Source organism: Parasteatoda tepidariorum, chromosome 2, assembly GCF_982258835.1.
Source record: "Parasteatoda tepidariorum strain Cologne lab strain chromosome 2, Ptep-v5.0, whole genome shotgun sequence".
NCBI lineage: Eukaryota > Metazoa > Arthropoda > Arachnida > Araneae > Theridiidae > Parasteatoda > Parasteatoda tepidariorum.
Window position 1 is genome coordinate 103,760,991 of NC_141756.1, and position 17,587 is coordinate 103,778,577.

At 28.0% G+C, this 17,587-nt stretch overlaps 1 protein-coding gene across 1 annotated transcript in view; it reads right to left on the minus strand.

Moving 5' to 3' along the window:
- The window catches only part of Dp1 (satellite-binding protein 1 Dp1), a 45,205-nt gene that overhangs the window by 16,017 nt on the left and 11,601 nt on the right, over positions 1 to 17,587 (minus strand). Inside the window, exons 5-15 of the mRNA XM_043044465.3 lie at positions 15,836 to 16,042; positions 13,523 to 13,738; positions 12,260 to 12,466; positions 12,015 to 12,122; positions 9,815 to 9,992; positions 8,812 to 8,948; positions 7,161 to 7,265; positions 5,749 to 5,949; positions 4,595 to 4,726; positions 3,140 to 3,445; positions 1,807 to 1,941 (exon numbers count right to left, since the gene is read on the minus strand). Of these exons, the coding sequence (XP_042900399.2) occupies positions 1,807 to 1,941; positions 3,140 to 3,445; positions 4,595 to 4,726; positions 5,749 to 5,949; positions 7,161 to 7,265; positions 8,812 to 8,948; positions 9,815 to 9,992; positions 12,015 to 12,122; positions 12,260 to 12,466; positions 13,523 to 13,738; positions 15,836 to 16,042 (1,932 nt within the window). The remainder of the gene's footprint in view (positions 1 to 1,806; positions 1,942 to 3,139; positions 3,446 to 4,594; positions 4,727 to 5,748; positions 5,950 to 7,160; positions 7,266 to 8,811; positions 8,949 to 9,814; positions 9,993 to 12,014; positions 12,123 to 12,259; positions 12,467 to 13,522; positions 13,739 to 15,835; positions 16,043 to 17,587) is intronic.

Consider the following 17,587-nt stretch of genomic DNA (forward strand, 5'->3'; position numbering starts at 1 on the left):
TCCACTAGTTTAGAAAAATTCAGTTTTAGTTTACCATCCTTGGACTAAATATTAGGCTTAAGGTATGGTATTTTAAGCACTGCAGTAGATAGGATTAATAAGTAAATAAGTAACTAAGTACAATCCTAAAATTTTTTTCGTTATACAGAAAAAATTATCCAAAATTTTATTACTTTAATTACATTTTAAATATTCATTTGTATTCAATATTTTAATAAAATTAAAATATTACATTATATGAATCAGGGTTGGCAGGTTTTTGACATGTGACAGTTTTTGACAGTTTAAACCATGGTTTAAACCGTCACGTCAAAAACCTCACTGTCAAAAATGTCGAAAATGTCAAAAACCTATATTCATATGTGAAATTTAATTAATACATAAAGTTTATATATTTTTTAAAGGATAGTGTTTCTAAATATGTTCTAGAAAAAATAAATTTAAAATTTTGAAGAAACACTTATATTTTGAATAGTAACCAAAATCTTGTACTTTTGAAAACTCACATATTTTGTAATATTATGTATTCATTTTCATGTGTTATTGTCTCTGCAGTGATATTATTAAGAAAGTTATTTATAACCAAATTTAGTGTATAGTATAGATTATACTAAAAATTATACATTTTTAAAGATAAACATTAGCAGTTTTGTACATTAGACATCTTCTTTTAAAGAAAAATCTTTAATATTCTTTTAAATCTTCTTAATAATCTTTTTAACATAAGACAATACAAATTTAAGTGCTTTCTGTTAAATACACAGAGTAGTTAGTGTCGATTTACAGTATATTCAGCCTATTCATTTACTATGCTGAAAATTTAGTTTATCGAAATACTTGTGAATTTCATATTGCTGAATACGATATAGTTTTGTTGAATATCTAAATATTCAGCCGTTGAATAATTACTTCCTGCTTTCAAGATATGCATTATTTGTATTCTTAATACAAGTGGAGAAAAAAAAATTAAGAGATAAAAATTGTTTTAAAATGATAAGTGTAATAATTATAAATAAATATAATAAACAATATGAATTATATTTATCATTATTCATAAATATAACTACTTTTAAATTCAAATTAACATACTGGATAATAAAGATATTCGGTATAACATTAAAAATATTTTTTTATACACTTGTATCTTATATCAAGTTTGTATTTATACAACATAACTTGTAAGTTCCTTATAAATATTAGTTATATGTTCATTATATGTCAAAAATGCATAGTAAGAAACTTTTAATTTTCTTTAGTATCAAAAAGAAAAAAAAAATTTTTAAATATAAATATTTAAACAATTTTTGTGCAAAATTTTTCTGCACATGCATTTGTATATAAATTTCTGAGATTTTAAATCTGTTATTTTACCTAAATTTTAATTAAAAAATATTTTAAAACCTGCTGATTACCTATAGTATAATTAAATTTCAATATAATGCATGGCAACTGTTGGTAGTTTTGAAGTTTATATATTTTCTTGGCAAACTTCAGTTTTTGACATTTTTGACGGGTTTTTGACGGTTTAAACCAGTATTATACCCTTGTCATGTCAAAAACCACTTTTTGACGTCAAAAACCCAACCCTGATATGAATGTGCTATATTAAGCAAACTATTTAATGAAAAATTTATTAAGATATTTAAAAAAAAGACATTTTTTAAAAAAGAATATTTAATAAAAAAAAAAGATATTTAAAAAAAAAATTAAATTTCTAATATTGAATCTTACATTGGATATTCTAAATAAATGAACTACTTGATTCAAAATACTTATATTTAAAATTGGAAGAAAAACAATAAGTACCAATTCAGAAATGATATTTTCCAATTCTTTCTTAGCAGCATCAACCTCTTCTTTCCTACCAATGATATGGATGACATCTCTGTCCTCATCGCTTTCACTTGGGAAAATAATTCTAGCCCCAGTTTTATCGCGAACCTAATAAGAAAAAGTTAAGTGAAATTATATAACTAAATTTTAAAACAATGATAGCTATATATCACTTTCTATAAGAGACAACTTAAGAGATTGAATTCTAGAAAATATTAATTTTCTGATAAAACATTAAGCAATTACCCACATGTAAAACTTTGATCAGCTGAGAACCAATAATTTACTATAATCCTCATCTATCTACATGTATAAAGTAAATTTAGTTTAGTTTAGTGCATCATCTAGATATTCTTATCCAGCAAAATTTTAAAATATACTTTTTTCTTGCTTTTTAATTTTAGTCTCAACTATTTAAGTTGGCTACTATTCACAAGATTCATATTAACTATCCATACATTTGGTTAAGTAATTAGACTTGGAAAACTGTTAACCCTTTACTCTGCATTACGATAGTTTTACTCTCCACTTTTATCACAGGATGCTTTCAACATCTCAAAAACCTTATGTCAAAAAAAAAAAATTTCTGCTTCAGCATTAAATATTCTCTTATTGTTAATTTTAATTCCTATGTTGAATTTTTTCAAAACCTTATGTGAATGAATTTTTTCAAAAAAATACTTTCCCCCCTTGGCATAACAATCCACCTAATGTCAATTTTGAATTCCCATGTCGAAAAGTTTGTTCTCAAAACCTTATGCCAAATTTTTCTTGAAACAGAAAATGAATTTTTTCGAAAAAAATCAACATAAATTTATTGTAAACCAATTCTTTTCTATTTAATTCCTAATTACTTTTGTCTTACATTTAAGAATAAAATTATCATCATTGTAATAGGACTTACAGTCAACTACCAATACAAACATTTATTAGTAGTTATTCTCATGTATCATGATTATTTTTTAGAGTAATATTTTAGAATACATTTTTAGAACATATTTAGTTCTGAACTTGTTATATTGAAATATTTTTAGCATCCCTTCAACTTTGAGATATCTAGAGTATATTGTATATAATTATATGGCAACAAACAGTTTGTCGATAAAATTTTTTGTTCCTGCTATGAAAATATTTTCATTAGAAAATTTTGAACAAACTAAAAAGTTTCACTTTTAAATTTAATGGCCTGAATTAGTTCAATAATTTTCTATAGAGAAAAAAAAATTAATAAAATGCAAAATCAGCAAACGTTATTTTGACTTTAGTTATAAACAAATACAAATTAAATCAAAAGTATAAATTCTACCTTTTTAATATTGACACCACTTTTTCCAATTAAAAACTTGTGATGTTTCGGATCAGCTTTCACTTCAGCTGTGTGGCTGGTTAGCTGTTTTTCGTTAGAAAGTTCAAGCAGAAGCTTCTTGGCTTTCTCAACATCATCCTTTGGACCACGAATAGACACTTTATCACTGCCAGTACCGCCAGTAGGGAATTTTATTGTAACACCTCCACAGTCCTCAGTTATAGAACGGATGAGTCTGCCCTTAGTACCGATTATGGAATTATGCAATTTTGCTGGAATCATTATTTCTTTAGTAATCACTTGATCCTGCAATCAATATATACACTTGTATTAATAATGCTTTAATGCTAAAGAACTCAAAAGTAGAGTTAAAACATGCAAATTAGTATTAATGCACTAGATCTATAACACAAGAAGCAATCAAAGGCATTTTTAAATTTAAAAAAAATAATTAATTTAAAAGTTATAAGAACTACCAAGATGGAAAAAAAAAACAGTTGAACCTCACTGACACGAAATTGCTTAACCTGAAATATCGCTTTACCTTAAACAAATGTTTGGTCTTCTGAGTCAGCAATCAATTGTTGAATTTTACATGTTTAACATGAAATTTTCAAGCTAATTATTGCTTAACATTGAAAGGAAACTGGACACAGATAATAAGCATGTGAATAAAATTCCAATCATACATTTTAAGAAATGCTATTTCTATTTTCCTCCTTTGTTAGAAGTAGCAGATGGGCAAATAAATAAAATGGTTAAAATAATAGTTTAATAAAGTAGATAAATCTTTAAGCTTATTTTCATAAGATTATTGATTGCATACGTTAATGTAGTACATAACATGTATTAATAGCACAGAATTAATTGTTTTCATGATCTATCGGATGAGACGAAATTCGGTTAACACGAAATAATTCTGATAGTCCCACCGATTTTGCGTTAACGAGGTCAGACTGTAACAGCAGATTTTACGAAATATATATGTTGCGTAATCAAAAAAATTATTATTAGAAACTTACACTTTAAATTGACGAAAATATTTCCGATCAGGACGGTAATAATCTTTTATGAAAAAAATCCACTGATTTCCCCCTGAATTTTTCAAAGCATGTAGCTTAAATTTTGTTAAAATAATAAAATTTCTTGATAAAAATGTAAATTAGAATTTGAAATAATACCGTAACTCTCAAGAGAGCATTTATAAATTTTTTATTTATTAACCCAGGTGATTAGAAATTCATATTTAATTAAAGTTCGAACATTTTTGAAGAAAAAAAACACAATAAACAATTAAACCGCAGTACATTAACATTGATTAAAAAATTAATGATTGGAAAAATTAGCACTACTAAACCTAATAGAATAATATTTATTTAAAAAGAAAACATTTTTAATACCAAACTACCTTAAAAAGAAGTGTATAAACAATCCATATTTAAAGTTATATCTTACCAATTCTTCTTGTATTGCTAATATCTTATCTCTTGCTATAAGGACATCTTCCTTTTTACCCCTTATGGTTATCACATCAGAATCTGCCCCTTCAGCTGGAAGATCAATTCTTGTATTGGTATCATCCCTAATCTGTAACAAATTAGAATTATGACTACATATTTAAAAAAAAAAAGCATACTCATGATTACATATTAAAAAGGAGCACAAACACAGCAGATAAAATTTTCAAACATTTTTTTGTAGTGATTACAAATTACCCTCAAAATGCAGTCACAACTTGATATGCTTATGCTAAAAAAAAAAAAATACTAATAATTTTTAAAAAATTGCTTAGAAAAATATACTTATTTTATTTTATAACCGGCATTGATCAGCTGATCCAATTTAGGGTTTACGATTACTAATATTCAACACCGTAGCCTTGTAATTTCGAATCCAATCCAGAAGACAAGGGAACTTCAGGATCAAATATTGGAAGACATTTGCCTTCGAGGAGGACTTTTTTAATGGAACTACTAACCCGAAATTTGAGTTACATGGAGAGGAAAACCACGAAAAACTCCAACAGTTACCCTGACTGCAAGGGAACTAACCCATGATTAGTCCACCACAGAGCACGTTTTACATCAGCACTGTGGTCGGTACCAGAAGGGTGCAAAATTCATATCAACCGGACATTCATTCGAACCCGATTCACCTCATTCGAAGGCAAAGGCTCTAACGCCTGAGTCACTACAATTCATGGGAAATTATTAAGAGATATCTAGTTCCAGTTTATATGAGTAAATTTATTATTTAATACCATTTATGTTTTCTTTTTTTCAACTTTTAACCTATGCCTTATTAAAAAGGAATATTTATTTTTAAGAAATACTAGAGAACAATCAAACATTGGTGATTTTGATGAATGTCTAAAACTTTTAATTTCCTAAAAGAAATAATGTACACTTGAGTTATAGAGCAAAATACCTTCAGCTGGCGAACTTGCGTAAGATTTGCACCAATCCGACTTGAAAAATTAATTGCATTTGCACTTAAGTTTTTTGCTTATGTTAAAAATAAGCGTTAGAAATAATTACAAACCAGTAAGTTTTTGTTGAGCACTTTTTTTTGGAAAAGTAGATTTGTTACTTGTAACAATATAAATTTACCTTTTTGATGTTAGCACCTCCTTTTCCAATAATAAACTTATGATTTTGTTTATAAATAGGAATATCAACGCTAAAATTAGTGAGTTTCATTTCTTCGTTTAATTGATGGAGATATTTGTAACATCCATTAACATCAGCTTTAGGCCCTCGAATGGATACTTTGTCACTCTTTAAACCAGGTTCTGGAAATGTTATATTAACCTGAAAACAAAATTGTACAAACTCAATTTTGAACGAAAACAAAACACTCATTGTTTACAAAATTTCTCATAATCAACACCTTTAAAATATTTTTCAATTTCTAGCTATATAAAATAATTAATTTATTCTCAGTAAGTTATTTCAAATTATAATTATAGTAAGAAATATTATTGTAAAAAAAGGAAAAGTTGCACAAGGAAGAGTAATTTGCAAAAATGTAATAGAAATAAAATGATATCACTCTATTATATCTTTACACCATATTCTAACACTAATTTAGCTGCAATTGCAGAAGTACAACAGCAGCAAATAATTACAATAAACTGATTTAAAAAATTGGCAGATACAATTTTAATGTAAATAAAGCAATTAAAAGTAAATTTTGATTAGATATTTCAGTTTTCAATGTCTCTAAATTATTAAAGTTTCAAAATATAAAAAGATTTTCAGATATTAATGAGTCAATTTTTTACAAAGGGTACGCAGCCAGAATTTTCAACAAAAAATGAGCATTTTTTAAGCACTCAAAAAATATTTTTAACCACTTTCCAAAAAGAAAAAATCATAATTAGGATATGTGCAGTGATAAAAAAAAAAATTCCATTGTTTAAAGTTCTTAATTCATAAACATAAAATCAACAAAATTCAAAAATCATTTCAAAAACTTTACATAATCACAATAAAATAACTCGTCCTGGATAAATATTGATGAAAAAATCTTTTTTTTTTTTCACCTGTAATTTATAAATACAATTGACAAGCCCCCCAAACAATCTCTTTTAAGATAGAAAATTAAGCACTTTTTACAAACTCCGAAAAAAAAAAGCATCTTTAAGGGCTTTTAAGATATGTAAATAAAAATAAGCACTTTTTAAAAATGCTACGCATCCTGTGTTACATGTTTTATTATTCCTCGAAAAAAATTAGAAGTTTAACTAGCTCACTATTAGTAATGAAGATGAAACAAAAGATTTCATTTAAGCTTGATTTCTCTTAACACTTGACTTAACTTTATTAAACTCTAATTGAGAGCTAAAATTAAAAACTATTCAATACACTACAACATTTTTATTTCCTTTCTGACATTAGTATATTTCTTTTTTGTGACTTGTTAATATCAAAGCCTTTACATCAAATGAAACACATGCAGACCTCTTAGAATTTTCAAAATGAGAAAACAAATTATTGCAATCTCATTAAAATGTGCTTACTTGATTAAAACGTTCTCTAATTTCCCTAATCTTTTCCCCTTTGGCACCAATAAGATTGCGATGGAAGCGCTGTTCGATTACTAGATCCTTTGACACTTCATTTTCCTAAAAATTAAACAAGGATTAAGGTAAATAATCAACATAAAATTAATAAAAGATTATCATGAATAAACTTGAACAGTTATAAAGACTATCAGATACAAACTTGTACTATCTTACAAAAATATCATGAATCAGCACAAACAATTGAAGCTTTTTCCAAATTAGCTGACATTTTATAATTTTATTTTGTAATTAACTCTTTGCAAGATCATAAAGTTTCAAAACTTAAATTATATACTTCAGTATGTATTCAGGGGTCTGTCCAGACATTTTGTGAAAGGTCCTGTTTTCGTAAAATTGTGAAAAAACTATTCATAATTTGTGAATATAAAAGAAGCGTTAAGTCACATTCTTTCAACCAGGATCCTGCTTTTGTGAATTTGTGCACAAAGGGTCCTGTTATTTGGTACTTAGCCTACATTGCTCAATATAGAATATTCATTTCGGACCAATAATGGAGACAAAATCACTCGCATTAATAATTTCAATAGACATATTTTAAATAACACAACTTAGTAATGTATCACTTTTAATGTGTCATGCATTAAGTAAACTTAAACAATTCTTAAATTTATAATATTTATTTAAAAAATTGCCAGAAATAAGTTTTCATTTACATAATATTCTATTAATTTTATGAAAAAATATAAATTGATCAATTATTTATTTACAGAATAAATTAGGATTTAATATTAATAAGAATGCGCACACGATGTTTGTAAAAGTAGAAATATTTTCTTATAATACTTCATTTGGAATTTAAACTTAGGGAAACTTGGAAAACTTAATTTGTCTCGAAAAGTCTTTTCCCTCCCCCCCTCCTCCGAGAAGGGTTTATTTGATTAACAAAACAATAATGAAGATAAACAAATTTGTGAAGGGTCCGATTAAAAGATAAATTATTTTGTGAAGGGTCTGTTTTTAGAAAAAGATATTTTATGTAGGGTCCGTTGACGGACCCAAATTTTTTCTAAACAGACCCTTGGTATTGGAAAATGTTCAGCAACTATTACCTCTTAAGTTAATCACTCAATGGTTGTCATGTGAAAATACATGCTGCAAAAATACCGATGGTAGGTAGGTTCTTTATTTACGTCGCACCAGAGCTGCACAGTGGGCTATGGGACATGTTCTGGGAAACATACCTGAAGATAATTTGAAGACATGCCAACTCAATTTTGATAATCTGTAGAGGGGGTGGCTCCCCTGCTTTGGCAGCGGACGACCTGCGCATGAAGTCTAGCACTTTAATGCAGAACAGTTTAACAAGGACAGATACTGTGCACCCTCGGTCCCTACCCTGACTGATCAAAGTGGTCACCCACCTGCCTACTGACTACAGGACCTAAGTTAATCCAAACTAAATGTATCAAAAATGTCAGTATCATTTTATTATGCAAAAATATTAATTTATGGGAGAAAAAATCTTAAGTTGATATATTCCACTACTGAAAACTTATTTAAACTAATAAGAGAGTGATCTTAAAGTGTGATTAAATTCTTTTAGTGCGGGTATTTCATAACACCTAAATAAAGATTACATAGTTACCATTTTGTGAGCCAATTCCAGAAGAGATTTTTTAACTTGAGCAACATCTTCTGCATTTCCTTCAACGCGAATAATATCACTGTCACCATCAGATGGGATATTGATAAGCGTCCTAGGATCTTGTTTCAACTTGTTAACTAGAATTTTAAAAAAACAAAACATTAAAAATGAAACATTACTTTTTAAAAATAAAAATTTAGAATTTTAAACAATAAGAATCAGTGCACTAAATAATAGTTTACACTGAAACAATTAGGAAGATTTAGATAACATAATCTGCTTAATTAATTTAAAAAAAAAAAAAAAAAAAAACTATACTTTAGTGTATCTAATACAATAAATTTTGCAAAACAAAGACCAAAATTCAAAATATTTTATCACATTTTATAAGAAAATACTTAACTGAAATTTTAGTTTTACTTGAGATAAAAATATATCCTTTTTTTTTTAATCAAAATAAATGTTTTTTGGCATATTCTTTGAACTCAAAAAAGCAATAAGAAGAAATGAGTATAATTGTGACTTACAATTAAATGATAACTTCTAATACAAGTTATATTACTTGTAATTATTGGTAATAGTTGTGAGCATCATTACAAGCAATTAATTACTACCATGTAATCATTACCTGCTATCAATTACCTTATTGGCTAACAGAATATTTTATCGATATATAATTCTCATTTATAACAGATTTTTTTAAAACTTATTATTATTTAATCTTATCTTATAATGAACGTTGTTATAAAACTTCCTAATAATCAATTTATATAAGTTATTTCAAAAGTACATCATGACTTTTAATATCAGACATAAGCATTCTGTCAATTAAAAGTTCTTTTAAGTTCATGATGAATGAGCCAAATCTTTAATGAAACCCAATAGTTTTATTTATTTATTTATTAGAATGTGTGATTTTACAGTTTGCTACCTCATTACAGCTCAAATTCTTACTTAAAGTCTAAAAAAAATTTTTATTGAAAAACTGGAAATCATTACTTACTATTAGCTCCATTTTTACCAATGATGTGTCTATGGAAAAGAGGATTGACTTTGACTTCCTCGTAAGCCAGCTGTTTCCGCAAATTCCCAATCATGTCCATCAACTTTGTTTGGGCAGTTTTTACTTCCTCTGGAGGACCCTCTAGTTTAATATGATCATCCAAGAAATCAATTTGAACCTGAAAATGAAATAAGCAATGAATAATGATAAACAAAATAAGGGATAAACAATCAGTGATGGGATTAAAAGTTTCATAGCAGTTCTTATATTAAAACCATTGAAGCAGAGCTGTGGAAACAATAATTGAAATAAACTCTTTTTGACTTGCATTAATATTGATATTACATAAAGTATAAATATTATTTCAGTAAATGTTAATTTCAAATTACACATTTCCATTTTTATGGATGTATTTTTATTTCAAATTGCATTATGTATTTTAAAATAATAGTTGAAGATATAAATTTAAGCATATAAATGAAGTTCAAGGCATTGAAATTCTGTAAAACCATTAAAAGGAACAAAGCTAGACATGAATCTATTACACGTGCACAGTCACAAGCATCTTCACTAATCATTCTTGTTGATTCACTAATGAATCAAGATTCATTGTGAATATTCATGCACTAGGGAGTTACTGCAAATAACACATTGGATTCATTTGCAAGTTAGCTAAATAAGTTTTTTTTTTTTCGTGATGTAAGAACCATAGCACAATTTCACTAGTAAGAAAAAGCTAAATCATTTTTAATTGCTTATTACTTGTGGAGTAATGTAAACATTTCTATTAGTAATACCTAATTAGTGTTTTCACTACAGCGCGAGAATCTTGCATATTTTTTTCTTTTCTCGCATTAAAAAATGATTACCGCGAGAAATTCACACATTCTATAAATCAATTTCAAAATTCGCCAATTTCTCGCATTTTGGAAAAAACTTCGAATTACGCCATTTAGCATAAAATCTGTTTCACTTTTCTTCCTAGATCTTTCATTATTTTCAACATCTGCCCCATTATCTAGCCTCTCTATTTACCAGTACTGTTCAGAAACTTTTCGAACCACGGTACCCCTTTCAAAACACATTTCTCTGCAACCACGTGTTTACCGTAGGTAAGGTTTCTTCATGTAAGACGTTCAAATTTTTTATGCACTTATGTAAGATGGAGAAATACCTTGTAAAGGCAAAATCTTCTATGAAGATGCACCAAAAATATTCAATGCTTTAAAAATAGAAGACGTTAAAAATGTATTATAATTAAAGAAATGATTTTTTTTCAGGAGTTTGTGTTTTTTTAGCTTTCAGAAATCTCACTTAACTTTTTGAAATCTCACCCTGTTTTTGAGAAAGGGTGAGAAATTCTCACCCATTTTTTTTCTATGATGAAAACACTGCAATTATAATAATTACAAATATTTTATTAGCACTATATATGATTTTTCAAAATGGATATGATTGGATATAATGGAAATGGTCAGGATATGATTTTTCAAAAAACAGTAGCAAATTTGCAACTGGAATGTATGTAACTGTTTGCAAACATAGATTTAAATGTAATAAAACAATTTTGTGATCAGTTATAATTCAAATAATTTTAATAATATTTATTTAAGTAATATTTTTGGTCACTTAAGTGTATATTGTAGGTCGCCTAAAACGCAACTTTAAAAGAAGTCAAGCAATATTTTTTTTAGGCATGACAACTTGTAACTTAGGTGACAGAGTACGATGCCTGACTTTCAATGCAGCGCACTTTTTCATAGAAATACAAAATAAAATAACATATTTTATTGATTAACTTAATGACTAATGTATAAATGTAATTAATTGAATTTAACATTCACATTATAAAAATAATTTATAAGTATTATTCTTGATATGTTTAAAGTTTATGAAAATAAAAACTTAAGAAACAGGAATAAAAAGGAAAAATCTTCAATAAGTTTAAATGTCTACTTTCATTGAACAAATACCTCAAGTTTATTATAAATTAAAACTAAACAAAAGGGTAAAATAGCATAAAAGGGCTTAGAGCACATTTAATATATTATTTGTCACATTGCTGTAAAAAAATGTAACTGAGACACAACATGCGTGTCTCATGGCAACCAGAGTGATAAATATTAATTTCTCTTATAAGGTGTACTACAGTTATAATTGACAACAAAAGTATGTAGCAGGTTTTCTAAATATGACTCACCTTTGTAAGATCTTGAGTTAAATGCTTGATATTTGCTCCTTTTTTTCCAATGATGTATTTATGAAGCCAGCTTTCAACATTGATGGATTCATTTTTTACACTGTTAGCCTGGAAAGTTCAACACAACAAAGTTATGACAGAACTAAAGCAGTATCTACATTTTTAAAATGTAAAAAACAAAGCCAGATAAGTATAACGATTAAAATTTGTTTTCTATAAAATATTAAATTTCATTAAAGGCATACCTTAGCATAAACATAAGTCAAAGCGGGTCCTAATTTAGCCTGTTCACCCCTAAGAGTGATGGTGTCCGACTGTACATCTGTGGCAGGCATTTCCACTGATACTCCAGTTTCTTTAAAAATTTCTTGAATTGTTTGACCTCTTTGTCCAATTATGTACTTATGCTGGTATTTGGGGACCTCAACAGATACAGACTGACAGTTTCTTTTCTAAAAAAATTTTAAAAAATTAATTAAATTGTAAAAATAGTTAAGTTACAACTAACTATATTTCTTCAGAATTTAAATTCTCACAACATTTATATACAATGAACTATATTATAATATATACGTAAATGAAATAATTTTACCTTAGTTTTAACCTTTTATCATGTTTTATTATTACCTTAACTTAAAAGAAAAATTAATATTGTAGAATTAAAATTAAATTTTACATGAATTAATGCATATAAAAGAATGCAGTGTCATATTTAATTAAACAGAATTTTATAATATTCTTAAGTTTCTTCCTTGCAAGATTATCCTTTCCTTGTAAAAACAAGAAAAATTCAAAAAGCAGCTAGATAATGTCTATTATTTAGGTTACCATTTAAAGAAATAAAATTAAAATTATGGAAAATTAAAACATTTTGGTAAAGAATAAGTTAGAATTTAATAAATTCAAAATAAAATAAATTTTTTTAAAATTGATTTGAAAAAAATAATTAAAATTCAATAATTAGAATTTTTTTTCTTTTCTATTTTAAAACACATATAATCATAGAATCTTGTTTTATAACAGAATGTAACATAACCCCAAACTAGTATAAATGTAAAAAGGTATAAATAATAGCTTCAATTAATTCCTTGAACATTTTTAAATTATTCATTTGCACGTAAAATTTGTTTCTTATAACAAACCCAAAATTCAGACAGCGGCTTAGACTATGTAAAATAATTTTAAAGAACTTATATCTGGTCTTAACCAATACAGCACTGTAACACTGTAAAACTGTGCCTTTCTTTACCTGTAAACCAGACCAAATAGGTTTTGAATGAACCTGGTCCAGTTACAGTCTAGGAAGAACAGGCGATGCTCAAAAACGTTAGTTTCTTATTCTTCTATTATCAGTTCTTATTAGTTTATTTTCTCAAACGAAGCACTAGATCGGTAAATGATTTCTTAGCTAAAAACTTGAATGACATAATTTAATGACTAATGCATTTTCATTACAGCTGAGCGATTCCACTGGTTTATATATAAAATTTTAAGTTGAAACAAATTACCTTTTCTTCATGAATCTGTTGAACTCTTTCTTTAGCCTTAGCAACAGCAACCTTTTCTCCAGCAATGGTTAGTTCATCCTTTAATACAGAGGCAGGTGGAATGTTAATTCTAGCTCCAGTTTCATTAGTGATCTGAGTAATGGTCTCATTGAATGGTCCAAGGATGAATGGATGATAAATTTTGGGTATTTCCAATCGTTCAAATGCAAATTTAGCCTATAAAGAATTAAAAGATTTATACTTAAGTATCAAAAGCTTGTAGCTTGTAACTAAAGATATTAGAGTATCAAAAGTTTGAAAATGCTTAACTCCCAATAAAGAAAATAACTAAGTGTTAATTTCACAGTGAATGTTACCAAATTCTAACAATTCTAATAGAACTTTTGTATATTTTAAGGACTAAAATAATTAATGCAAAAAAGCAATATGTTGTCGACAAAACAAATATTTTTATAATTTGAAAAAGAAGAAAAAAAATTCAAAAGCACATATTTATAACATTTGAAAAATAACCTACTTGAATCAATCTTTTAAAATGCAATTGCATTCAAAATTATAAAAATTAGATCCAATCTTTGTAAATCTGTGAAAATGAGCGTGTAATGAATTACTTAAAATGATTAAAATCATAATAAACTTTTAATTACTTGTTATGACAACAAGTAATTGAACAGAATGAAATGTTGATAAAACAAGTAATAGGATGAGAACACATTAAAGCTATAATTGATAACTTAAAAAAAAAAGTTCATTACAGTTATAATTTAACGGCTATGTTAAATTGGTAACAATTTGCAACTTTAACAAACAAATTAGTAGATGATTCTTGTGAGCAGCTGTAAAAAATTAGCAAATCTTGACCCTAATTTTTCAGAAACTGCCAAATTAAATAATTTATTAATTTTTTATTGAGTTAAGAATTTAGCACTTCTGCCCCCTTTTAAATTTCTCACTCAGGCTTCCACACTATCTCCATGGTTATTTATCCACAGCCAAATCTTATTGTGTACTTATCATGAAAAATCACTATAAATTTATTATTTCAGGACATCACAAAACATTCCTATAAAAAATGTGCATTATATTGAAGGTACTTGTAACGGCTTAAATTTATAAAAGAGCCAAAAACTAATACAACTTTTATATTGTTCACTATGTTACATTGTACAGTGCACTCCCGATTATCCGGGTTAATCACCGAGACAGGTCACACGGACAATTGAAAAACACGGATAATCCGAACTTTTTATAAAAGAAAAAATCCATATCAGTACAAAAAATATAAAAATTACTTTCATTTGCATCCCGTATAACATCAAACTAGGAATTTTCCTTTAAAAAAAATGTGAAATACGTCGCATATTGACACATATTTTACGAACCGTAGTTAATCAAATACTCCTATATAATCTAATAAAGTTTCAACAGATTGTAGAGCAGCAGAAATTGTATTTCCCTCATTTATTACATCTTCTGCATCTGTTACTATCATCACTATTTGATTTAACAACATAACGATGTCTTCATCTGTCAAATACTGGAAGCCAGGCTCAGATGCATCACTTTGAAACCTACCTTTTAATTTTTCTTCAAGAATTTCGAAACCTTAGATTTCTTTTGTTTGTTCGAGAATACTGTTATTATATTCTTCTTGAATATCTGAAGAAGGTTATTCATCAAGCGGTAAGATCTTTTTTCATGATCATGATAACATAGACGATTTTACCTTTGATTGTGCTGCTGATATTCCATATACTGCAATCCAATAACGAATATTGCTTTCCAAAGATTTGGTAGAGTTATAACTTTATGAATCAAATTTTTAAAAATTTTGAAACTTCTTCTCTTTAAATTTTTTGTACGACTCCGGAATGAGCACGGATAATCCGCAAACCGGATAATCCCCGCACGGATAATCGAGAGTGTATTGTATTTGAATTGGCTTGATAGCATGTTCCACAATGAAATTAAATTATACAACAATGATGTAATCAAACATGAATGCAGCTTTAATATGCTCCACTTTAATCTGTTAATTGCAATTAAATTATAAACTTAATAAATTTGAGTAAAAGATTTTCTTTCTGCAAAAACGAGGAATCTGTGGAAACAGTGAAGAGATGAACACAAAAGGTCTTGAACAAAAAGCAATTGAATATAAAAGTAACTCCCAATAAGGAAATAAAATCTAACTACTGAAAATAATGATTGGGAATACACTACCATAAATAACAGTTAAAAATACAAGGATTGTACCATGTACTTTCCTTTTTCCAATATTAGTATTAAAAATATCAGGCAACTGAAATTTACCTGCTCATCAGATAAGAGTTGAATTTCATGCCGAGCTTTGTCAATGCCTTCTTTAGTTCCAGTAATCTTAATTAAATCCGAGTCGTCATCTGGGCGCGGTACACTGATTTTCGTTGCAGTACTTAATTCCAATTCACCCAACCTTTTACCACTTTTCCCAAGGACAAACCTGTGATGTTCTTTTGGGATGGGTATACTGATGCTTGCCTGAAAAAAATATGCAATAAACATGAAATCAAGAAACTTATATTTGAATAGCAAAAAAGTAATAAGCAAATAATGTATATAATCACTCGAAACTATTGGCGATTCGTTGATCCCAGACCCACCAGCAATCGTGTAAAAGAAAAGTAAGTATGCAGATTCGGTTTTTTAACTTTTGGTTTTGGTCTGTTCCTGTCCCAATTTCATCATAATGACTGCATTACACATTCTACTTTATATTTTATAATAGTCAGTGAACAGTAGACTAACCAATTTTTTCAGTTTATGACTACCAATGTTCAACTCCGTGGCCTTTTTATTTTGAAGCTAGTTCAGAATGAACTAGAGAAATTTCGTTCGCACGGGATTTTTTGATGGAACTAAGCAGCATTTGCGTTACATGGAGAAGAAAATCTCAGTTAGCTTAACGGCAAGGAAACTCTAACCTACGACTCGGGAGGATATTTTAAATGATGACCATGAGGTTTTATGTCAGCACGTCAGCACTATGGTGCATAATTCATAATGATCAGCCATTGCTGGAATTCAAACACGGGTCACCTCATAGGGAGAGGAATGCTCAATCTCCTGAACCACTACGACAATACATTTCATGTATTTTATTTTATATCCATCATTGAACAACCAACCCAGTTTTTGGGTTTACGACTACTAATGTTCAACACCGTAGACTGGTAATTTTGAACCCAAACCAGAAGACAAGGAAACTCCTAGATCAGTACCCCCAGAGGTATGATTTGTTATGGGAATATGGACTTAGTGACTTGAGAGATTTAACGAGCATCAGTCACCATTTACTACACGGAGAGTCTTCGGCCAGTGGGGATCGAACCCACGACCTCTTGCATATGGGCCTAGTGCCCCTACCAACCAGACTATCCCAGCTCTCCATTTCATGTTTTGTAATTTTTCATCAAAATTCACTTATAACATTTCTTTGGAAAAAACCTAGTAGGGACAAGTAAGCCAGGTTCACCAAGGTGGGCTCAGCTCATACAAATCCAGTGAGCTTATTCAAATTACGCCACCTTAAAAAACATTTTTATACCCACTAAACCGGTTATTTTCACATTTTATAATTTTTAATCAATTATCTTTGCAATTATCAAACAAACTTGCTTTTTAAATTGTCAAGTTATTGTTTTATAAATTGAACTTTTATGGGCAATTCCAAGATGGTTGGAGTTACATTTTTATAGGTTCGTATTTTTAAATTCTTTTTAATAGATAAATATTTAACAATTCTTTTTGAAATTTATATTTGATGTTTTTCAATAGCCTAATACTATGCATGTAAGAAAAAAAGAAAATTAGAATGCCGAGCAATTGGACAAAATGCCATGGCATTTTACAGAATGATAAATGCTTTATAAGCTAGGAATGTACAATTATTTTTGGGCATTCAGCCACAAAATAAGTGTTGGAGCCAACATCATAATGCTGTAATTATAAAATCTCAAGGAATATTTTAATTCCATTTTAAAGTAATACGAATGAATTACAAATGTGCAATTAATATTTTACTCC